This window comes from Mastacembelus armatus, chromosome 14 (genome assembly GCF_900324485.2).
Source record: "Mastacembelus armatus chromosome 14, fMasArm1.2, whole genome shotgun sequence".
In the NCBI taxonomy this organism is placed as follows: domain Eukaryota; kingdom Metazoa; phylum Chordata; class Actinopteri; order Synbranchiformes; family Mastacembelidae; genus Mastacembelus; species Mastacembelus armatus.
In genome coordinates this window covers 16890788-16914727 of record NC_046646.1, presented here as the reverse complement: position 1 = coordinate 16914727, position 23940 = coordinate 16890788, and the positions used below count along the sequence as shown (strand labels likewise).

The 23940-nt window shown below is 42.8% G+C and overlaps 1 protein-coding gene across 4 annotated transcripts in view; it reads left to right on the top strand.

Moving 5' to 3' along the window:
* fryb (furry homolog b (Drosophila)) overlaps positions 1–23198 on the top strand; it is a 50284-nt gene extending 27086 nt beyond the window's left edge. For 3 of the 4 annotated variants that reach the window (XM_026327971.1, XM_026327968.2, XM_026327970.1), the window contains exons 21-66: positions 139–225; positions 348–607; positions 784–973; positions 1271–1395; positions 2170–2227; positions 2437–2528; positions 2701–2873; positions 3069–3229; positions 3320–3430; positions 3608–3762; positions 4159–4258; positions 4362–4533; positions 4662–4918; positions 5010–5156; positions 5317–5485; positions 8568–8658; positions 8853–8926; positions 9224–9374; positions 10337–10440; positions 11167–11258; positions 11427–11520; positions 11711–11930; positions 12102–12253; positions 12546–12733; positions 12883–12977; positions 13128–13326; positions 13567–13788; positions 14018–14216; positions 14308–14405; positions 14528–14698; positions 14869–15009; positions 15140–15325; positions 15484–15648; positions 16068–16142; positions 16362–16532; positions 16766–16774; positions 17177–17371; positions 17514–17651; positions 17743–17957; positions 18340–18544; positions 18645–18794; positions 18948–19046; positions 19168–19251; positions 19854–19964; positions 20352–20587; positions 20871–23198. In XM_026327971.1, coding sequence (XP_026183756.1) covers positions 139–225; positions 348–607; positions 784–973; positions 1271–1395; positions 2170–2227; positions 2437–2528; positions 2701–2873; positions 3069–3229; positions 3320–3430; positions 3608–3762; positions 4159–4258; positions 4362–4533; positions 4662–4918; positions 5010–5156; positions 5317–5485; positions 8568–8658; positions 8853–8926; positions 9224–9374; positions 10337–10440; positions 11167–11258; positions 11427–11520; positions 11711–11930; positions 12102–12253; positions 12546–12733; positions 12883–12977; positions 13128–13326; positions 13567–13788; positions 14018–14216; positions 14308–14405; positions 14528–14698; positions 14869–15009; positions 15140–15325; positions 15484–15648; positions 16068–16142; positions 16362–16532; positions 16766–16774; positions 17177–17371; positions 17514–17651; positions 17743–17957; positions 18340–18544; positions 18645–18794; positions 18948–19046; positions 19168–19251; positions 19854–19964; positions 20352–20587; positions 20871–21129 — 6846 coding nt within the window. In that variant the 3' untranslated portion in view covers positions 21130–23198. The remainder of the gene's footprint in view (positions 1–138; positions 226–347; positions 608–783; positions 974–1270; positions 1396–2169; positions 2228–2436; positions 2529–2700; positions 2874–3068; positions 3230–3319; positions 3431–3607; positions 3763–4158; positions 4259–4361; positions 4534–4661; positions 4919–5009; positions 5157–5316; positions 5486–8567; positions 8659–8852; positions 8927–9223; positions 9375–10336; positions 10441–11166; positions 11259–11426; positions 11521–11710; positions 11931–12101; positions 12254–12545; positions 12734–12882; positions 12978–13127; positions 13327–13566; positions 13789–14017; positions 14217–14307; positions 14406–14527; positions 14699–14868; positions 15010–15139; positions 15326–15483; positions 15649–16067; positions 16143–16361; positions 16533–16765; positions 16775–17176; positions 17372–17513; positions 17652–17742; positions 17958–18339; positions 18545–18644; positions 18795–18947; positions 19047–19167; positions 19252–19853; positions 19965–20351; positions 20588–20870) is intronic. The other variant, XM_026327969.2, reaches the window with a different exon arrangement.
* Positions 23199–23940: the final 742 nt, after the last annotated feature.

Here is a 23940-nt window from a genome sequence, read left to right as displayed (position 1 = left end):
GAAAGAGAAAGGACATAGAAATAGAAGGGGGGAAGTCATCTGACTGTAGCTGTGATTAGAGATGCAGCCTGTGAATTTTCTCACATGGTGTAACGCTGATATACAAATAGCTGATTATATAATTGTCTTCCCCTGCAGGATGATGATAAACCCATGATAGAGGTCATGGACCAGCTCAGCCCAGCTGTGATGGACAGCTTTGTTCATGTGGCTGTGTCTGACTCAGTAAGTGGATTTGTGTTAAGAGTGTAGCTGTAACATTAATACATCAGATCAATTCACATCACATCACAGTCCTCCAAAATATGCTTTTGCTGCTGTGTATCATTGTATCCTCTCCTCCTCAGTCCACTTTGCCACTCAGCCACCATGTTGACCTCCAGTGGCTGGTGGAGTGGACAGCCCGACTCGTGAGCAGTTCTTATGATGTGAAGAGCCCGAGCCATGTCTGGATCTTTGCCCAGTGTCTAAAGGACCCATGGGTGCTCTGTCTGCACATCTTTTTGCGGCAGGAGCACCTGCCAAAACACTGCCCTATCGCCCTGGGATACGCCTGGCCCTACGCTTTCACACGGCTCCAGCTGCTCCTGCCACTGGTTGACCCCAAGTATGAGAACATGCATTTATTACACTGTGATTTTCCGGCATTTTAGCTGCTGCTTAAATAACCAAAATCGCAACATAATTACCAAGAAATGTCACATGAAACAAATAGTGCGTGCCTATGAAGGATTCAAATGTTTGACCATCTACTCTCTCCTGTTTTTCCACCTCTTTCTACAGCAGCCCAGTGAATGCTAAGAAGACCAGTACACCAGGCTCCAGTGACAGCTACATCTCCCTGTGGCGGAACTACCTGATCCTCTGTCTAGGTGTGGCCAAACCAAGCATCATGTCCCCCGGTCATCTTAGAGCTTCCACACCAGAGATAACAGCCACCACACCCGACGGCAGTGTCACCTACGACAACAAGGTGTGTATGCCTGGGTTTATCACAAATTTTGGAAAGTCTAGTCTCTATTAACAATAGTTAATTGTTAAAAAGAATTTTTTTTCTCTGACTCATTGATGAATGTGATTTGAAATGCAAAGCGCCATTTTTGTCATACTGGCATTATCAGCATTAATCCTGAGTAGGATTAATACTTTTTATTTGAAAATGACTCATTAATAAAGATAGTGATAGTGTTATATGTGAAGTGTATATTGTAAATAATGAATATTTATGGTTTCATACTTGTCATTGTAACATTATTCTTTAATTGCTCAGGTGATAGGCACTCCCTCTGTAGCCTGGCTTTTAAAACAGCTTGTCCCTCTGATGAGAGCTGAGAGTTTGGAGATCACAGAGTCTCTGGTTCTGGGCTTTGGATGCACAAATGCTCTGGTCTTCAGGTACTGGAGTATGAACATGTACCAAAACACACACAACGTGTATTTTCCATCTTAGACTTGGGTTAGGTATTATACATTGTTTTTACATAATACAATACCAAATATTTGTTTATTGTGAAAACACATTACTGATTTAATGCACAGGTTAACGTGCAGGAATCACGAAGTAGTTGTTTGCTTTTTCTGTATGACCCAGGTCTATTCTTCGTTGTGAGCTTTTGCTTTGGCAAAATATAAACACAAAGCGTAAATGGAGAAAACTTGATAGATTTCTATTACATTAGAAAATGGATGATTTGCTAGATTTTTTTTCTTACATAAGAAAGACATTCATTGAATGTTTTTGCTCAGCTCATCTCTAAATGTGCTGCGTGCCTCTCTGACATTCAGAGAAAAAAATGCACAAATACACTAATCTGCAGGGGAATTCTTGAGAGACAGAGATATATCACATTCTTTCAAAGTACAGAGGTTCCATTGTTAAAGGAAAGTATTTTGTTTTAAAAGGGAAAATCTATTTTTAACCTGAAAATGTTTTCCAATAGGGCACTCATTGTTATGAAGTCTCTCCAGACGAATTTGTCTAACATTGCTTTGTGTTAGGATTAGTGGTTTTAGGGCATCTGACATTTTGGTTGCACAAGATAGATATTTGTTAGAAACCTGTTCTGTTTCTTTAAATCTGACTTTCCCCCATCTGCAAAGAAAGGTTTGAACAATCTCAGCAATTAACGCGTTTAATGCCTTTTCCCCCTGTAATCCTGTGTGCCACAGGGAGCTGGTTGAAGAACTCCATCCACTGATGAAGGAAGCACTGGAACGTAGGCCTGAGGTATCACACACAATGATAGAAGGCCAGAGAGAAGAATACTGACAGCCCAGAAACAAAATTAAATTAACTTTATTCATGCCAAGCAGAAAACTGTGAAAATATTTCTGGATTACATGCGTTGCATCATACTTTAACATACATTTTTAAACTTTTAGCTGCAGAATTAACACTGTTTAAGATGTAAATTGAAAATCTGTTTGTTCTTTCAGAACAAGAAGCGCAGAGAGAGGAGGGATCTTCTCAGGCTGCAGCTGCTGAGGATCTTTGAGCTCTTGGCTAATGCAGGCGTTATCAGTGACAGGTAGCACATGATTATATCTCAAGTGCCATCTTGCTTTCTTTGTTGTGATCTCTCTTGTTGTACTTCTGTTCTTATGCAGCGATGCTGTAATGATGCAGTTTTTTACCTGCAAAATGTAAGAAAGATGATCTCTATGATTATGAATATCAGATTTCTTTGTCCTCCTCCGTAGCACCAATGGAGCACTGGAGCGTGATTCACTGGCACTGGGGGCCTTGTTCCTTGAGTACGTGGATCTAACGCGAATGCTTCTGGAGGCTGAGAATGAGAAGGAGCTGGACATACTTAAAGACATCAGAACCCATTTCAGTGGGATGGTGGCTAATCTCATCCAGTGTGTTCCTGGTAAGTCGTTTCATTCATATTTTATTGTTATTATTATATATCATTCTACAGTGGTACTTCATTATTAGTAGATGCGGTAGCCATGACTTTACCTTTGCTCTACAGCCACAGACTAAATCATGTCAGCAAAAAAGCCTAGAGATTCGAAAATTAAATTTACACGTCTCTTTTTTCCTCATCCTCACATCTGTGCAGTCCACCACAGACGCTTCCTCTTCCCTCAACAGTCACTGAGACATCACCTCTTCATCCTCTTCAGCCAATGGGCTGGACCCTTCAGTGTTATGTTCACTCCCTTAGATCGTTACAGCGACCGCAACCACCAGATCACTCGCTACCAGTACTGTGCTCTCAAGGTAAGTGATCATGCTCCCAAACTCTACCACACAGGAGGAGTTATTTTATTTTACAGAAACCTTGGCATTAACTCAGCTTTTGTCACATAGGCCATGTCAGCAGTTCTCTGTTGTGGTCCCGTGTTTGACAACGTGGGACTCTCTACTGATGGCTATCTCTACAAATGGCTTGACAACATCTTGGCCTGCCATGACCTACGAGTAAGTGATGACTTTGATTTATTTAACAGGAGCTTTCTGTGTATGCTATTTTTTTCTTAACATACATTCTTGACTGTACAGAACTTCAGCTGACCCCAAGAAGTTATTATTCAAATCTTAGTTTTCTTTTGTTAATGTGAATTATTCCCTCTACATGATAACGTATGTTTGCCGTAGGTGCACCGTCTGGGGTGCGAGGTGGTGATTCTGCTCTTGGAACTGAACCCGGACCAAATCAATCTGTTTAACTGGGCCGTGGACCGCTGCTTCACTGGTTCCTATCAGCTGGCATCAGGCTGCTTCAAGGCCATCGCCACAGTCTGTGGAAATAGGTAACAAATCATGCACTAGTTAGAATCTGCCTAGCTGGTGTTTTCTATGTTGAGAAAGTCTACCAGGGAAACTCCTTCTGATTTCCATGTTAACAATTTTACATGAAAATAAAATTTCCTTATGGGTATAAATATATTTTTAAAATGATAAATTGATAAACAACATATTTAGAAAGCCTAATGCAGCATGCAAAAGCTTTTTTAAAATAATACATATTTACAAAAGGTGAGTCTTATGGGTGTTATTATGCTGGCTATAGGGTAACCAATGAAATTATACCATGAACATAAAGTACACAAATACTCTTCAGCCTGCTATTGTCCACACTGCACACACCATTTAATTTGTTTTCACTGTAACCAGTAAATAGAGACCATTTCTACTTATTTTTACAGGAACTATCCATGTGACCTGGTGACTCTGCTCAATCTGGTGCTGTTCAAAGCCTCAGACACCAGCAGAGAAATATATGAGATATCCATGCAGCTAATGCAGGTACATTCAAATGTACAGCACACAGAATACAAAGGCTGTGATCCAGTGTTAAATATGGAAAAGAGAACTCAAGCATTTTGGCTGTTATATAATATGTCTTCAGGTACTGGAGTCTAAGCTGTGTGCGTACTCTAAGCGGATGGTGGAGCAGAAGCCTGATAATATTTTGTATGGAACACACGGGCCCCTGCCCCCCCTGTACAGCGTCAACCTGTCCCAGCTTTCCATCCAGCTGGCCAGCATGTACCCAGAGCTTACTCTGCCTCTGTTCTCAGGTAAATACTGGATGTTGACTATGTTCAGGGGAAAACCCCATTTTTTTCTGCTTTCCTTCATTATCATGTATTGACAGCAAAAAAAATGTTTCAAAACCAATTCCTTTAAAATTTGTTTTTCTGTGCAGAGGTTAGCCAGCGTTTCCCAACCACCCACACTAATGGTAGACAGATCATGCTATCCTACCTGCTACCGTGGCTTAGTAACATTGAGCTAGTGGACACGGGGCTCCTGCCTCCTGCCTCAAGCCCCTGCACACCAGAGGAAGAATCTCGTGGTCAGGCACAGGGTATGGGTCTGTGCCCCAGTCTAAGGGGTAATGGCTGGGGCTCCCTGCAGGCGACCTCACTGGTGCTCAACAACCTTATGTTTATGACTGCTAAGGTGGGAACCCATTTACGTTTATGAAATTTCGTTTTCTTTCCCAACGATATCTCCTGCCATTCAACTGGAATTTTTTTCGTTCCATCATCAGTATGGAGATGAAGTTCCTGGCCCAGAGATTGAGAATGCCTGGAATGCTCTGGTATGCAATGAGCGCTGGAGCAACAACTTACGGATCACCCTGCAATTCCTTATTAGCCTGTGTGGAGTCAGCAGTGACACCACACTGTTGCCTTATGTAAGTTTAACCTGTGCATACTGATAGAAATCTCAGTACTACAGTACTCGTATGGTAGTAAAGTACAGTATAATGAGATAAAAATAACAAATACTGTATGAAATATATACAATGAAAATGCTGTAAACCAATTAGTGCTGTTATTTTGTATCTGCTCTAGATCAAGAAGGTGGTGATCTACCTGTGTCGCAACAACACCATCCAGACTATGGAGGAGCTCCTGTTTGAGCTGCAGCAAACAGACCCAGTCAATCCTGTGGTCTTGCACTGTGACAACCCTCCCTTCTATCGTTTTGCTGCCAGCAACAAAGCCTCAACCTCACAGACAGGTGAGAGTTCCTGTCTTATACTGTGTTGTCAAATAATAATAATAATAATAATAATACATTTTATTTCATGGCGCCTTTCAAAGTCTCAAGGTCACCTTACAGATAGAAAAGGAAGCATACAGCATGATATACATAGAGTGCATTAAAACAACAGTAACAAGAATACATAAACGGCGGGAGAGAATGTAAAGGCAAAAGGGTGGATTATCTAGGAAGTGGGCGAAGTACAGTAAAAGTAAATTGAAATACAGAAACCCAGATGACAGAACAACAAATATGAAACAGTATGAGACAATATGAAATAGGCAGAGGGTGGTAGGACATCACGGGCTGCTTTGAGAAGTTAAGAGAGTTAGGTGGAAAACGCTATACGGAACAGATATGTTTTGAGTGATGATTTAAAAGTTGATAGGTCCAGAGACGACCGGATGCGATGAGGGAGAATGTTCCAAAGGCGGGGCGCAGTGTGGCTGAAGGATCTAGCGCCCATGGTGGCCAGGCACGCTGTAGGGGTGCAGAGGAGAGTGGAACTGGAGGAGCGGAGAGGACGAGGCGGAGAATAGATATGAAGTAGTTCAGTGATGTATGGTGGGGCAATAGAGTGGAGGGCTTTGTAGGTGAGAAGAAGGATTTTATAGATTATACGGAAGGACACAGGGAGCCAGTGAAGTTGTTTAAGGACAGGGGTGATATGATGTGAGGATGGAGTTCTGGTGATGATTCGGGCAGCAGAGTTCTGGACAAGTTGAAGTTTGCGAAGTGATTTGAGAGGTAGACCAGTGAGGAGTGAGTTACAGTAATCCAAACGAGAGGTGACAAAGGCGTTAATGAGTATTGCCGTGCTATCGGTGGTGAGTGAGGAACGGATGCGGTTTATGTTACGGAGATGGGAGTAGGCCGACCGGGTAGTGGTATTGATATGCTGAGTGAAGGAGAGAGTACCGTCTAGGATGACACCCAGGCTTTTAACTTGGGGGGAGGGGAGGACAGTATTGTTGTCAATTTGAATGGAGAAGGTGCTGGTTTTAGAAAGGGTGGATCTGGTGCCCACGAGGAGAATTTCAGTTTTGTCAGGGTTGAGTTTCAAAAAGTTATGGGTGAACCAGGATTTGATATTATGTAAGCAGGTAAGGAGGGAGGGAGGGGGGAGGGTAGAAGATGGAGCAGCAGAGAGGTAGAGCTGGGTGTCGTCTGCATAACAGTGGAAATTGATGTTATGTTGCCTAAGGATATTTCCGAGAGGAAGGAGATAAATAATAAAGAGGAGGGGCCCCAGGACAGAGCCCTGAGGCACGCCACAACTGACAGTGGAGGGCTGGGAGTGGAAGTTCTGGAGATGGACGGACTGGGTGCGGTCAGATAGGTAGGAGGTGAACCATGAGAGGACCGATGGAAGCAAGGCGATGGAGGAGAATATTGTGTGAGATGGTGTCAAAAGCTGCAGTTAGGTCAAGGAGGATGAGGATGGAGACAAGGCCAGAGTCTGCGGCTACTAGGAGGTCGTTGGTGATTTTGACCAGGGCAGTTTCAGTGCTGTGAAGTTGGCGGAAACCAGATTGAAAGTGTTCGTATAGGCTATTGGCGGAAAGGTGGGTATGGACCTGGTGGTGAACAACTTTTTCCAGGATTTTGGAGAGGAACGGGAGATTGGAGATAGGGCGGAAGTTGTTAAGGTCGGCAGGATCGAGACCAGGTTTTTTTAGAATTGGTGAGATGATGGCTGTCTTGAGTGATGGGGATACGATGCCAGAACTGAGGGAAGTGTGAATAATGTGGGTAAGATGAGGAAGGAGAGAGGGGAGACAGAGCTTGACGAGGTTGGTTGGTAGGGGGTCAAGTTTGCAGGTTGAGGGTTTGGATTTGAGGATCAGGGAAGAGATAACCGTGGTGGGTGGAATGATAAAACTCGAAAGCAGGGAGGATACTGGTAGAGAGGGAAGGGTACAGTGGAGGCAGTTCGCAGTGTCACAGATGGGGGGAAATTGCTGGTGTATATTTTCGATTTTTGATGAGAAGAAATCCAGGAAGTTATTGCACAAGGTGGTGGAGAGTGAAGGGAAGAGAGGAGTATCGGGAGGGCCCAATAAATTTTTGACAGTGGAGAAGAGGGAACGCGTGGAGCCAGAGGCGGATACAATAAGCGAGGCATAGAAGTCAGATTTTGTTTGAGTAATGGTTTGCTTGTACTTCAGTATGTGGTTTAGGTATAAGTCCTTGTGGGTGGATGAACCGGTTTTTTTGAAGAGACGTTCAAGGCGACGGGCTTGGGTTTTGAGGAGGCGGAGTTCGGGTGTGTACCATGGAGCAGAGTGCGTAAAGGATACAGATCTAGTTTTGAGTGGGGCGAAGGTGTTGAGTAGATTTCGTAGCTCACAGTTGAAATTGGATAACATGTTGGAGAGGGACGGTGTGTAATTAGTACATGAAAGGTTGTTGAGAGCAGCAGTGAAGGAGGGGAGGTCGATGTTCTTTAAGTTACAGAAGGTGATGGTGCGGGAGAGGTGGGTTTTGAAGAGAGGTAGTTTGGAGTTAAAGCAGACTAGTTTGTGGTCGGAGAAGAAGGTGTCGAGGGTAGAACATGACTGAACTGTGACGCCAGGGCAGCAGACTAAGTCGAGGGTGTGGCCTAGAGAATGTGTTGGGGAGGTGATGTATTGTTGGAGCCCAAAGCTGTCCAGACAGGAAATTAGGTCTTTTGTAGCGGTGTTGTTGGGATTGTCGAAGTGGATGTTAAAATCACCAAGAAGAATTATGTTGGCTGACAGAGAGATGAGGTCAGCTAAGAGGTCAGACAGTTCGTCCAAGAAGGTCGGGTTAGGTTTTGGTGGGCGGTAGATAGTGGCCAAGAAGGTTGGTGTGTGACCATGAATACGTGCTATGAGAGCTTCAAAGGACTGGAAGGTGATAGTGGGGTGGATGGATATTTTGTATTTAAGGTTGTACAGTATGGCGATGAAATGATTGTCATCGATGAAATGATTGTCATCTCATCATGTCAGTTTCAACGTGCCAGATGTGTATCTGACAAATGAGTGACTGTACTGTGTTTCTAAAGATAATCTGTAATGTTTATTATGTGCAGGCACCACCTCCAGCAGTAACACTGTGGTGGCTGGTCAGGAGAACCTGCAAGATACAGATGAGAACAAGCTGGTCAGAGAGAGTGAAGAACGGTTAGTATTAATACCAATTATTACTATTAATAATATACTATTAATTTACTTTTTATGGGTACTTGTATTGAAGTTGGCAGTTTTTCAACTGGTTATTACATGCATATGTTACTATGCCAACTAAATATTAAACTATCAGACTGGTATAAATCTAGAATCTGAATTTCATTGTAATATCATGTATTTTGTTTCAGAAGGGCCAGGGCTCACAATAGACTGGAGTCTCGCTACAGCAACAGCTCAGGAGGCTCATATGAGGATGAAAAAGGTAAGTTGTCTTGTCTTACATGACCATGAATGTACATAGTTATTGGAGCTGTCCAGGGTGTACTCATGCACAGAGCTCACAGGGACTTACCATACAAACAACATGACTAATATGCAGAGCTGTAGGACATGGATTCTTAGTCTATAATGTTCTCCACCCACTTTGACCTAAGGCCTTCATACCTAGTATTGAAAGTACACACCTTTTATGGTGAAACCAACATGGATTGTGTGACCAGGCTGAACAGCCACAGTCATATTTAAGTGACAAAATCTTTGGATTGATTTGTTTTTGTAGCTGACCCACTTCCTCCATATGCTGGCTGGCTACTGAGCGTTCTGGAGACCAACCGTCCTCAGCCCTTACCGATGCCTGTTAATGGAGGCTGCTGGGCTCCTCTGGTTGACTACCTTCCAGAAACCATCACACCTAGAGGACCACTGCACAGGTACTCACCAACAATCATGGACACACGTCGGCAACACATCAGCAGAGTCAGTTAAGCCAGGCATTGCTTCACACATGAATCACCTACTCTTGAAACTCCAGCACGGCATGAAAAGTAGGCAGCTTGTTAATGCATATTAGAAAGGTTTTGTGAATGAACTTCTGTCACTCCTAACATCTCAAAAATATTATTTATAATGAAATGAAAATGAGATTCAGGTTAGAGTTATAATTCACCTACATCTTACATTACTGAAGCATTATATCCTTGGAAATACAGTCGTACTCCAGCTTACGCCATTTCTACTTAGGCCATGCTTTATGTCACCAATCAAGTCGATTAATGACATAAGCTGAGTTTGCCGTGTTAACTATCACATTTTGAATGATGCTTCTCAGTTCCAGGAGGATGTTACACAAGACATACACAAAGCTGTTTTCTAAGACTTGACTGAGAATGTTCAATAGGTCACAGCTACACCTGACTAGAAATACTTCCTGGAATCTGTGGAATCTGTATCTCCATAATATCTTGTCTGAAGCACATTCTGGTAATCTGCTCTAACAACACAATAGAAAATACAAGTTTTCTCTTGGGTGTGGTTAGCTCTAACTTTTTCATGTATTAATTTGACTGACTAGATTTGTTATCGTTTGTATAATTCTTTATACTAATTATTAGAAAACAGAATCTGTGATGTAGTAGCTTTGTACAGAACTGCTCTAGGACATTTATTGTGAGCTACAGTAATTGAATGTCCCAAGAATGGTTGTCAATGGAAAAAGGAAATATATTTCATTTTGTCGTGTTCTCACAAGATTTGTGTGTGTGTGTGTGTGTGTGTGTGTGTGTGTGTGTGTGTGCGTGCGTGCGTGCGTGCGTGCGTGCGTGCGTGCGTGCGTGCGTGCGTGCGTGCGTGTGCGTGCGTGTGCGTGCGTGCGTGTGCGTGTGCGGGTCATCAGGTGTAACATTGCAGTGATCTTTATGACTGAAATGGTGGTGGACCACAGCGTGAGAGAAGATTGGGCTTTACATCTGCCCCTGCTACTACATGCCCTCTTCTTGGGTAGGTCTACACAACAAACATACACCCAGGACACTTTGCTTTCTCTTGGTACAAGGCTAGCTTTTATCTTTAAGACTTTGAACGAGAAAGGGGAAAGTAGTCACATATTCTAAATGTCATGCATAAAACACGTGTTCATTTTTAACCAGAAGTATTTTGAAGATTGAATTATTACTTTGTGAGAACGTGAACTAGTAATCCAACTTCTCTTACTCGTAACTCCCAGTAAGGAAATATGACCTAAAAAGATATGATCAGTAATCATTGTTCACTGTCCTTTCAAACACATACTACCCACACAAAAATAACTTGAGGCATGCAGGCATTTTTGTGATGTTGAATAATTTAATGGCATGAGGCTTTATCTTCATCCACCACTGACAGTCAGAACAAACAGTACTCGTCTGGCATAGACACGTGCCCCAGAGTCTACATTTCTCACCAAGATGGTATTGTCTAACATGAGGATACATACCTGCCCTCTCAGCTGCGCGGACATATATGGAGTTATTTAGTCTGCATATTCAACATACTAGCCCTTGAGCTCAGGCTGTTCATTATAATTACATCAGTATTACTACGCATGTGAAGTTATATAATACAACACAACCTGTCATGTTGCATATGTTATGCTAAATGCACCCTGCTGTTATAGTCTGTGCTCTACTTTGCATGCAGATTTATAATCCTGCTGTTGTGACATTGCATGTGTGTTTTGTTGGCCAGGTTTGGACCACTACAGGCCAGAGGTCTATGAACACAGCAAACGCCTCCTTCTTCACCTCCTCATTGCCCTCTCCTGCAACAACAACTTTCAGGTCAGAGTGGGAGCCTAACATTTAGTTTTTTATTATTACACATTATTACCATTTTACACTAAACATCATATTACACATTGCAGCAATGGAAAGTTATTAGTTCTTAAGTGAATTCATATACTTGGCTTGGGGCAGGTTTCACTAACTGCCACATTTTTGTGTTTCCAGGTAATAGCCTCAGTTTTGATGCTGACAAGAGAGATGAGTGACAACAAGACCCTCACCATTAAGTCCAGCTACCACACAGAGTACCAGCAGTCACGTAAGTAGAAAATGCTCAATCTGCCTACACACATTTATTAATCCTCTGACATTTACCAGTGTGGATATTAATCAGTTTTCAGATGGCAAATTTGATACAAACCTACTGAAAAAGTACAGTAACTAACAACATGATAAAGTAAGTTAACAGTACATGTAATTCTGTATACTCTATGGTCATGTTCCCTTAGATGCACCCGACTTCCTGCGAGAGTGGCAGACATCTCCCGTGGTGGATTCTGGCCTTAGTTCCACCTCCAATTCTTCCTCTGCCAGTTTGGGTGGTGGCAGCTCTGCAGGTAGTGTTGGAAATTTGCCTATTGTGACACCTGATGATCTAGAGGACCTTGAAGATACAACCAATGAGACGGATGAGAAGACAAATAAACTCATTGAGTTTCTCTCCACCAGGTACGCAGACCTCCACACCTATAGAATATTTTGATAATGTGTTTGTGAAGTGTGTGTGTGTGTGTGTGTGTGTGTGTGAGAGAGAGAGAGAGAGAGAGATAATCTCACTGCGCACTTACTGCATAGTGCTTGTTTAACACTTATCTGGTGCTACTGGTGGTGGGTATATAGTGCCTGGAGTACTGTGTTGTTGTTACTCAGAGCATTTGGGCCACTCTGGGTGCATGAGGACATCACACCAAAGAACCCCAACTCCAAGAGTGCAGAGCAGCTGTCCAACTTCCTACGCCATGTCATGTCTGTCTTCAAAGAGTCTAAGTCTGGTAAGGAAATAATAAATTAAATGTACTACATTATGATTCATGCACAGCATCTCTGAAAATCCATATTTTGTTTTTAAATAATTTGATTAAAGTCCTTGTTTGTGTTCCATCACGAAGCAATCCTCCAGACTTTGAAAAATCCAACACAGTAGCACTAAATGCATCATTAACACTACCAGTCTTCGCAATTCTATTTATTTTAAGTAAGAACGTTAACGTCTCATAGTGTTGACAAACCTGCAACGCGTGCTTCTGTGTCTGTATCTGTCTTTGTACCCATCTGTTTATATAGACTTCCACTTGGAGCAGCAGCTGAGTGACGTGGCTTTACAGACGGCTCTGTGCAGCTCGTCACGTCACTATGCTGGGCGGTCGTTCCAGATCTTCAGAGCTCTCAAACAGCCGATCAACAACCATGCTGTCTCTGACCTGGTGTCACGGCTCGTTGAGGTTGTGGGAGAACACGGAGACGAGGTGCAGGTGAGTGGGGGCGCGAATGAGAGATTGTGAGGTTGGAGGCAGTATAGGAAAGACTTATTCCAGCAGTACACTATTTGTATTCTGCAGGATTCATGATGATGCAGAGGTTTTTGCTTGTTTTGCTTGTTTCAACAAGATTTGTGTTTTAGGGCTATGTGATGGAGGTGCTGTTAACACTGGAGTCTGTGGTTGTGAATCTTGCTGAATGTCTGAAAAACAGTGACCTTATGGCAGCTCTAACCAGGTATGCCTTCCATCTTTATGTGTGTATTTTAATTTACTCAGTGTAGCCACCAAAACCTCCTGTCATTTTCCTAGTGATACTGATACAAAGATACTATATTCAACATGTATAACCGTATTCAGGTGTATGCATTGTTATTGTGACTCACAGGACTTCCTCACCGGACTTTGTGACCAGTGACAAACTTATGAACAGAAAGAGCACGGGTCAGTTAAATTTTCCTGGCCCAGGATTTGTTGGGCTGTCATCACAACGCCACCAGCGGTCCTACTCGGCCCCCAAGAAGTTTGGCGAGTGTGGCAACCAATTGAGTGATCCTCCTCGCAGTGCAACTCTGGACCGCATACAGGCAAGAAAGGAGTGCTCTTTCATAATGATACTTAATGATACCTAATGCTTCAGATGACTAAGTAAATTCTTGATGTATATTCTTTTTCTGTTTGGAACTGTTAATATGCTAATATTATGGCTTTAGTTGATCTGATGTGAGAATGGTGTAACTGCAGCTCTCTACTAATCACTGTTGATAAAAACTTATTTCAAGTCATTCCAGTAACATCTTTTACTTTCTCTTCTTTTTAACATACAGGCCTGCAACAGTCATGGCCTCACCCGAGCAGGAAGAACCTCTGGCTCATGCACATCATCAACCAATCGTATTGATCCCAGTGTTCTATCAGATCCTGCTCACGTTTCCCATCCTTCATCAATACTGGCCACTGTCTTCTGGGTGGCAGTGTCACTTATGGAATCGGACTTTGAGTTTGAATATCAGATGTCCCTTCGCCTTATTCACAAGCTGCTGTCGAAGGTAGATAAGATAAAACTTACTGATCTTAAGTGGAATGCTGTGAAATCAAAGAAACGAGTTATGGCAGAGATAAACATTAAACAAACAAAGATAAACAAACATTTTCTGAGGGCAGTGCTGCTTCCTACTACTCCCAAATGGACCAAAACTTTCATGTTATGAGCAGGACAGCTAAAATTGTTATATTTATTGTATTCATTTTTCATTATTATATTTATTTATTTCCCAGGTACCCTTAGACAGAGTGGAGAACCGCGAGCGCTTAGAGAAGCTGCAGGCTCAGCTCAGGTGGAGCGGGTTCTCCGGGATTCAACAGCTTTTGTTGAAGGGTTTTACCTCCCAGGCCACTTCTGACCTCACCTTACAGCTCTTCTGTCAGCTCACACCAGTCTCCCGGGTGCCAGTTGTGGACAGTTCCCAGTCTATAGGTAGGACCTGGGGAGCACTATAATTTTCTGCCCATATCATTTTAGCATCCATTAGGGTGGCGTGGAAGGTCAACCTGTTTTCTTTGAGCAGGTTTCCCTCTGAATGTGTTGTGTCTGCTGCCTCACCTGGTGCAACACTTTGGTCACCCAACTCAGTTTTGTAAGGAGAGTGCTGAGAGAATCGCTCAGGTACAATGCAATTCTTCATTTGAGGTCACTGCAGTTTTCTAGTTTATTTCAGGTTAGTTTGAGCTTTATGACAAATCAAGGTGCTCTTCCTCTCTCTTATGTTTTATCTTCTCCTCTCTCAGGTGTGTCTGGAGGAGAAGAACACAAAGCTATCACATCTGGCCCATGTGATGACTCTCTATAAAACACGTTCCTATACACGGGACCCTTTCTCCTGGGTCAGTGTTGTTTGCCGCTACCTTCATGAGGCTTTCTCTGACATCACACTCAACATGGTCACTTACATGGCTGAGGCAAGTGCTTAAAAATATTCATTTTACATTTTATTTCTTGGTTTACATGGTTGGCCCTGCAGTCTGTTGTTATATTGCTTATATCCCCATTTACTTTGCCTCTACTAACAAGATCAGGTTTGTGTTTTCATGCTTTGTTACTTGCTGAATGTCTCAATCTGTTTTATTAGCTGCTGGATAAGGGCCTTCCCAGTATGCAGCAGTCTCTACTCCAGATCATCTACTGTCTGCTTAGCCACATGGACCTGACTGCTGTACAGGTCAAACAGTTCAATGCTGATGTCATGAAGACCATTGAAAAGTTTGTCCAGGTAAGTGTCCTAAAATACTTTATGTTTCTGTTAGCTAAAGCCTATTTAAGTACTACTCTGTGTGTTGCTGCAAGCAGTAAAGTACTGTACTGCTGTCTGTTTAGACTGTGTTTAACATGTGATTTCACAGACAATACACTGGAAGGATGCCTTGAACATCTTGAAGCTTGTGGTATCACGCTCTGCCAGCCTAGTTCATCCTGTATACGGCCACACGCAGGGCGACCTTTCCAACCTAGAGGTCAGCAGGGTCTGGGATGGTTCAGCCAAAGCACTACCTGGGAAAACACTGGACTTCACCTTTGACATCTCTGAGGTGAGGACACAACAAAATAAAACTGGCATATTGATTTCCCATGTGTGTAATGCAGTGAGTACAGGGAGATAAACCAGGTTTACAGACTTTTTGATTTAACAATAAGCGAACCACGTCATTGTCAGTTCCGTTCAAAATGTTCATTGTCTTGTTTACAGACTCCAGTGATTGGGCGTCGATTTGATGAGCTCCAGGGTTCAGGGGGTAGAGAGGCGAAGGCCAGAGCCATGGCTGTAACCCGCAGCACTTCCTCCACTTCCTCCGGATCCAACTCCAACACAATTCTGGTGCCTGTCAGCTGGAGGCGACCACAATTATCTCAGGTAGAGAAAAGTAAATCAATTGCACACCTGTCACAGCTTCTGTTTTTGTAATGTACAGTTTTTGATGTGTTCTCTTTGCAGCTTGGTATTTTAACACTAGTAACACATTAATTAATATATCAAAATGTCAAAGCTGCTGCTGAGTGATGTATCTAATAATGGGCTGGCAACTACCCTTTTTTGATTTGACATCAAACTCATATGTCTCTGCAGGTACCTGCCATAGTTACAAGCACAGGCAAATACTATACATGACATGTGTATACATATACACGTTACATTAATGGAAGCTCTGGGCTCAGTTGATTTGTTGGTTATTTTAGTACCTGCAGCAGGTAGAAACGAACAGTCTCAAGTATGATAGAGTCTATTCCATCTTTGATTAATCGTTTTTCTCACTGTCTTTGTGCTACATACAGAAAAGAACCAGAGAGAAACTGGTGAACGTTTTGTCTCTTTGTGGACAAGAAGTTGGACTCACCAAGAATCCATCTGTAAGCTCCCTCCCAACTGCTGTTGACAGTTCTACCAGTGCTGCCTGCTTATTTACAGTCAACAAAGACCTTGCATGTGGAATAGTTAATCTTATCAAATAAGGCCTCCATCATTTGTAAGAAAGTTGATGTTTTAATGTAAACTTCACCAGAAGCGTTTGAGTGTAAATACCTTTTCTTGATTGATTTTTAAAATGCATTTACTTGTTTTTTTATCAGGTGATTTTCTCATCATGTGGTGACTTGGACATGATGGAGGTGCGGGAAAGTGGTGTGTCATCGGAGGAGGGCGGAACCAGGGAGGACACGCTAGACGACACTGCCAGCGAGCAGCAGTTTAGGGTTTTCCGAGATTTTGACTTCCTGGACGTGGAGCTGGAGGACGGAGAGGTGAGATTCACATATTTGAATCATGGTCACTTCATTTATAGTGTATGTACTGAAGTAGTGGCCTCTTTCCTTCCCTTTTACCTTTACTGTGTGTTTCTGTTTTTTTTATTTTGTTTTTTTCTGGCTGTCTTTAACATCAGTACATTTGAAATATATTACTCTGCCCCTCCTCCTTGTCTTGTTCTCTGTCTAACTCTGTCTCTCTCTTTCTCTTTCTTCCCCTCGCTGCCTAGGAGCTCCAGGTAAGGTCTCAAAAGAAGCATTACATTAGCTTTTATCAGCCCTGTGGTGTTGCTGCCTCCTCTGTTTCCCACTGAAAGAAAACATGTTTGTGCTTTCTTTGTGCATTAGCAGCTTGGTTGCAAAACTACATTTCTGACAGAACTGCTACTTGGTAAAGGGGAGATAAATGATACTGTGAAGTCTTTATGGCAAAAATGAATGCAAACAGCCTTTCCAGCACATTTCTATGCCATCAGTAACCATTCATTTTGCATCTTATGCTTGTCATCAGAAGCGCTTAGACAACAGCCATTCATTATCTTGAAAATTAACATGAAAATGTTCTTCTAACAGCACTCAAATTCATAGCTAACGTTGTCTCTGCCCTTGTCTTGCAATGCATATGTGTTTGTTTTATCTAGGGCGAGACTGTTGATAACTTTAACTGGGGTGTGCGACGGCGATCTTTGGACAGTACAGAGCTGGGCGACCTGTTAGAGGAGAGCCAGTACTCAGGCAGCACCCCCAGTCTGGGTCACGAGGACCCCCATGATTCAGATGAGTCCTCAGAGGAAGAGGAGTCTTCAACCAGCCAGAGCCTCTCTCACTCTCAGCTTGTGCGTAGCCTGAACTGTTGGTTCAGAACATTAGCTCCCACTGAAGCCTGAAAAATGTTATTGTCTGTCACTGGAATTACTCAATTTGACACAATAAGTCAGTCAGAATTATAACTCTTCCTGGTTTGCCTGCCACTTCCAGACTAACCCCTCTCCATCAGAGGAGACCAATCACACTGATTCTTTGTCTACTTCTTACGACACATCCGCTGACCCGCAGTCCCTCAATGCCACTACACCTGGCCAGGGAGCCCTGCATGATGATCACAGTGGCCTACATGTGAGGAATAATACACATATGACACAATAGTCACCTATTGTTCCGAGGCATTTGTTACCCCCAGGAAAATGAAATATCTTTTTCTCGTCAGGTGAGGGTGTGTGGTGAGGATGAGGACACTCAGGCCCAGGATGATGAACTGTCGCTGAGCACCAATGAACTCCCTCATGGCTCAGATTGTGGTGAGAGCTTCACCCTAGAGCTGCCAGGGCAACACCAGGGTCACCTGCCCAGCCTGGATCACAGCCTCAACCCAGACTATTGTCAACCGCCACTGGACTTTCTAGACCCCAACTGTCTCCCCAGGTGAATGTCACAGGTCAAAAAGAGAACAGAAAACATGGAATATTGTTTCATTGGCAGATGGATAAACAGTAGAACTAAACCTCAGTTTAGCTGCATTTTAAGTGCATTTCTGCCACATCTATAATAATTGTGTATATAGCACAGGGACAAAGGTTGTTCATTGTAACCTGTTATTCAAAGTAAATGAAGAGTGCTTTTACCGGAGTTTGTGTTTTGCATATATTGCCCCAATTTACAGACATTTTCTTTTGACATCTTAAGTAATTCCTTTTAGATGAGTCAGATCTAAATGGCACAACACAGTAATATTATCTATTCTGTATAATCCCATGAAGTAAATGGAAAGGTATAAAAACCTTTTTCCTTTCTTTCCCATTTCTAGTTTACATGATGATGTGGATGACTTGGAAGACCTGGGTTTTCCTCCTCCCCCCTCTCCATTTTTCTCTGCCATCTTGGCCGCCTTCCAACCCACGGTGTGTGACGATGCTGAGGAGGCGTGGCGCTGTCATATCAACCAGCTTGTGACAGACTCAGATGGGTCCTGTGCTGTCTACACTTTTCAAGTCTTCTCATCTCTCTTTAAGGTAAAACCTTAACCTACCCCTCACAGACCTAGTTGGATTTATATGCATGTACAGTATGTGCAACAGCAAGGTAATTCCTTAAACATCCTTTTTCCCCCAGAACATCCAGGGTAAATTCTGCACCCTGACAACTGATGTTGCCACTTACCTTGGAGAGGGCTTAAGGGGCATCGGGTCAAAGTTCCTCAGGTCCTCACAGATGCTAAGCACTTGCTCAGATTGTCCCACAATCTACATTGATGCTGACACTGTGAGTATTGTCAGCCATAATTGACTTGGCGATAATTGCAGCATATTGTTTAAACCAGCTGATGATAGTGTGCAGACAATGGAAAATGGAATTTGAATTAGTCAGACTGACATAATGCACTGAACTCATTTTCCACCTCTACTTTCTTTTCAGATCATGTCCTATGGTCTCCTTGAAAAGATGAAATTCAGTGCACTGGAGCTGCAGGAGTACCTGGATACCTATAATTCCAGAGAGGAGGCTGCTGTATCGGTAATGTGATTTTTTTTTAGACATTATTATTAAAGTCTGTTTTTTGCATGCAAATGTATGACAAACAAAATATTCACCAACTCTCTTCTTTTCACCCTCTCCTTTCCACTTTTTCCTTCAGTGGCTGAGAAACTGTAAGGATACATTTCCCAGGTGCCCCGGTGACAATGTGGTTACCTGCCAACCTGGAGACTCAGAGGAGAAGGTACAAGCAACTGATTTACAAGTTATTTACTGTAACAAGCAGATACCTAGAGTTTGCAGGCAAAAATGTTCAATAATCAGGTAACATCTTCATCTGTGCTTTATATTTCTGTTTTTCTTTGCCTCTTTGCCTCTGTAATTTTGTCACACTGAAATATTTACTCTCTTTGCATGTTTGCTGTGTGTTATATATTTAATCCTCCTGCTAAGGACTAATTGAATTCTAAAGTCTTTATACGCTGTTGACTAATTCCTGGTAGCTGGTTTCTACTGTGCAGTGCATGTGTTTGATTGATGCTTTGTCTTCCTCTCACCTCAATCTGATGCCCTAACATGCTCTCTCGCTGTCTAGCAAATGGAGTCTCTTGCAGTAAGTTCTCTTACTTCTTACTTTAAGTTACTTCACTTGCCTTGGATTCCTCTGAAATAAACTGTTTAAATCACTTTTGCTTAAGGCAATCATGTACTTGTGTGTGTGTATGTGTGTGTGTGTGTGTGTGTGTGTGTGTATGTGTGGTGCCTACTTTGGAGAATGTGTTCTTGTGTCTGTTCATCCTCTGCTGCAGATAAATCTGACCTTATTTCTTCTTTTTTGTCTTCTAGCAACTGGAGCTTTGTCAGCGGCTCTACAAGCTGCACTTCCAGCTTCTGCTGCTCTTTCAGTCCTACTGCTCACTCATTGGTCAAGTTCATGCCATTAGCTCTGTGCCAGAGGTGAGCCAAATCATAATTCATAAAGACAGTATTGAACAGCATTCAACACAGTAGGTTCTTTACTAGTTTTTCTGTGTCATTATGTGACAGGAATTACTATACTGGCGATCAGAGTGGTCAGAGTCACAAATACAAGTTTATTTCTACAGTGCTTGTTATGAGATCATTTATTAAAGTCCTTAATTTCTTTTAAAAATCTATTTGTATACAATGCAAATTAAGTACATGTTTGCTAAATGTTTTAAAATACTGTTAAACTTTTTAAAAAAAACAAACACTTTTCCACGGTGCTGGCTCCCAAAGTCAACATTGAGTATTGAATCAGATAATACAAAATTTTCTTCTCACATACCCACACACATCCTGTGTGTCCCTTCTGCCTCGTAGCTGCTGAACATGTCTCGAGAGCTCACCGATCTGAAGACTAGCCTGCAGGCAGCAGAAGCGGCTGTAGCCAGCGACCTAGAACACAAACACTTGGCCCACACTCACGCACACGCTGCCCAGGTGGCAGCTATGGTTGTGCCCAGCTTCCCCACCTCAGAGGCAGCTGTGCAGGCCATATTGGAGTGCCTTAAGAACCATGAGTTCACCAAAGCTGTGCGCTACATCCAGGAGTGCAGGTGTGGAACAATTCTCTACCAAACTACTACACTAAAGAATGTTTGTGGTGATATTATGTATACACTGGGTGTCTTTATGTCCCACTATCACATTCACTCTTTGTGTTTGAAAATTATTTTGGAGCAGGAAAGAGTCTGAAACACCAGTTATGACTATTATATGTGTAACTGGATTGAACTGGAACTTTTGAAATGTCTTAATTAGTAGCAATATTTCTGCAGGTAATCCATTTCAAGTAGCCAGTACCACATGAACACCTTTTCTCTTGTATCTTGTTTTCAGGAGGCAGTGGCCCCATGGAGTTTTTGGTGGCAGCTCAGAAAGCGAGGTCCAGACGCTGCTCAATGTCTACTTTCGCCACCAGACGCTGGGACAGACGGGCACCATTGCCCTGGTTGGTTCCCGACAGGACCTCACTCTGATCTGCTCCAAGCTGCTGGAGCTCAACGGGGAAATCCGCGACATGATCCGCCGCGCCCAGGGGTACCGGGTTGTCACAACTTACCTCCCCGATTCCAGCGCCTCCGGGACCAGCCTCTGACAGGACGTCAGGAGCCCCCCACCCCTTCCGACCCCACCCTTACCTCCGCCATTACTTCAACCATTGACCCTTCCAAAGCCACCTCCATATCCTCTGCCACCATCAGATGCTGGTCTTACAGAGGAGGCCCAGCACCCACATACCTGGCCCCTGCCTCCTCCTGTGTATCTGCTGCCCCGGTTGCACAGCTCCAGACAGTTACCTTCCTACCCTCCCCCCCACCACTAGACCCCAAACTGTATTTAGCCCATGACCCAAACCTTTCTCAGCTCTCCTCATCCTTATCAACAGTAGAATCTGACACTTCTTTGCTTGATTTTCCCAAACCCCCAGACCTGTTCTCCTCACATAGTTGCTCAAACACAACCTGCCAATCAGATTTTACACTGCCACACACAATTGAGCCAAAGAGAAGTTATCAAAATGAGAACACTAATCTTTATTATCCTTTCAGGGGACATTTAGCCCACACTTCAGCACAGTCACATTTACACAGCAGCAAACACCTGACATCATCTAGCACACTCCCGACAGTAGCCTCAGAACCCACCTTGCTCACACACTCTGACACAGGCACATCACCCAGTCTCCCTCTGGGCTCTCATCTCCCTCATTTCCCCCATTCTCCTTACAAACATGCAAGCCCAGCCCCAATTCTACACCCTGGCCATGACACAGTCTTAACCCATGGCCCTGCACCATCTTCATCCCTTTTCCCTCCCCCACCCCCCCCACCTTGTCCCGATGGTACAAGAGAGGCTGCAGCATGGGGTTGTTGTTGCTCCTTTGGTGGTGCTGCTACACCCCTATCTCGCTACCTGGGAAAGGTGGGGCATGCTGCCCTGCCCCTATTGAAAGTAGGGGGGCTCCTGAATGCTGAACCATCAGATGTCCAAATCTGAGACGTAAACTCACTATGGCAGAGCTTTAGACCTTAGACCTGACACCTGAATCTTACTATTCCTGACCAACCCTCAGATCTTTGTATCTGAAAAGGAGAAGACAACACCACCAGAGATACCTGGAGATTTTACAGTTTTTACAGTGAATCATATCCCTGACATAACTGGGCTCCATCACTGAACCTACTGGATGCTACAAATTGCTGCTGATGAAATTGCAAATTGCCACTTGACGTGGTTCTAATCAAGTGCGAACCTCACATGTTGTAAAACTGATGCGCTCCATGTTTAAGTCCTGTTTAATGCTAATCATTCAGTATCTAATCTGTTCTCTCCCTGAGAACTTGTGAAAACATTTGCAAAGCTTGGATTGCTAATTTGCTTCCCAGCAGAACTTAAAGCCTGACCGAACTTGATGACTGTTGCTGCCTCCTTCATCAAGGATGTAGTTTGCTGGTAGTATCACCAGAGACAGTGAAAAAACTGCCTGACACACTGTCATATCACTGGTAGTGTTTTTGCTATTGCACTAAGTGGAGTTTGGGTATTAGTTTTTTAAGAAATATTACAGAATGGTAGTGTGTTTTGTTACTGAGAGAGAAAAGGCTGTCACTTTTACAGTGAAGGAAAAGCCAAAAGCTGGAGTAACTTTTCTCACCTATTGTGTCTACTGTTTTGAGACCTCCACCGGAGGAAATTGTGCAATGCATGACCCAGGTGAATGCTTTCTACTGTACACTAATATCCAACTTACTCCCCAAATGTCTGACCTCTCCAGATTGACTGAAAGACTGACAGAGAGCAGATGCAGAATATATAAAAGCGTAATTCCTTATGCTGCCCTTGCTCTGTTTATATTCTGTATCAGTGAACCTGCTTTTCCTCCGACTACCGTTGTAGACATTGGTAGACTAATCATGCCATTATCCGTGTGGCATACACAACTCTGTGGCTAGTTGTAGCATCATTAGTGAGTGTACACACTGTATATCTATCACTGTCCTACACTGTAACACTCTGACCATATGTGTTCACATGCCAAGAGGATAGTGCATGTATACACTCAAAATATTTCATCTGTCTCTATACTGTTAAAGAGTTATAGGCACACAACCATTGTAGCATATGTTTGTAGTTACAAGTAAGGGAAAATGCTGACATTCAGCACAAAATGTTCAAAAAACCTGTGCTACTACTGAAGTCAAACACTCCTGCTGCCACCCCTTTCTGTGTTTCTCCTCTAGCAGAGACAGGCCTTCTGCTGTACAAATATCTTTTTCCTATTTATATTTGATCAGCTATAAAGCACTCATTTGGTTTAGGTTTTATATTGACATTTGTTCTCTCAAAACTGCCATGCATGCATCTTCTCTGTACTGTATGGAGTGTTTGAAATATTTATTAATCATATTTTATCTGAAAGATGTTTGTATGAGGTACAACAGCTGTAAGCTCCTGTGGGTATGTTTTTTTTTTTCCTCCATGTGTGCATGCCAAACAAGAAATTGCACATTTTTAAAGCTTTTTAGATGAAGACTGGAGATTCTTTTCCACCTTGTAAATACTTTTTCAGCTTTTGTGAAGTTGTTTTAAGTTGATGCTCTGTACAAGTCTGTGTCAAAGTAAAGACATATCAAAAAATTATTGCCATCACCTGTCTTGTAATATTACAGGTCTCTTCACTTTATCAACATTACAATACTGAAGATAATTTATTAATCGCTTTAAGATAATATCCCAACAGTCGTGGATTCAAACAGCATGAGTGCAAGAGCCTAAAGATTTTAAATGTGTGAGTGGAAATTCAATATCTACAAATATTTAACTTTAGAAATGCCATATTTATTTCATAAACTTTATTTCTTACAAAAATAGTTTTAATCATTAGTTAAGCATCATAATTAATGGA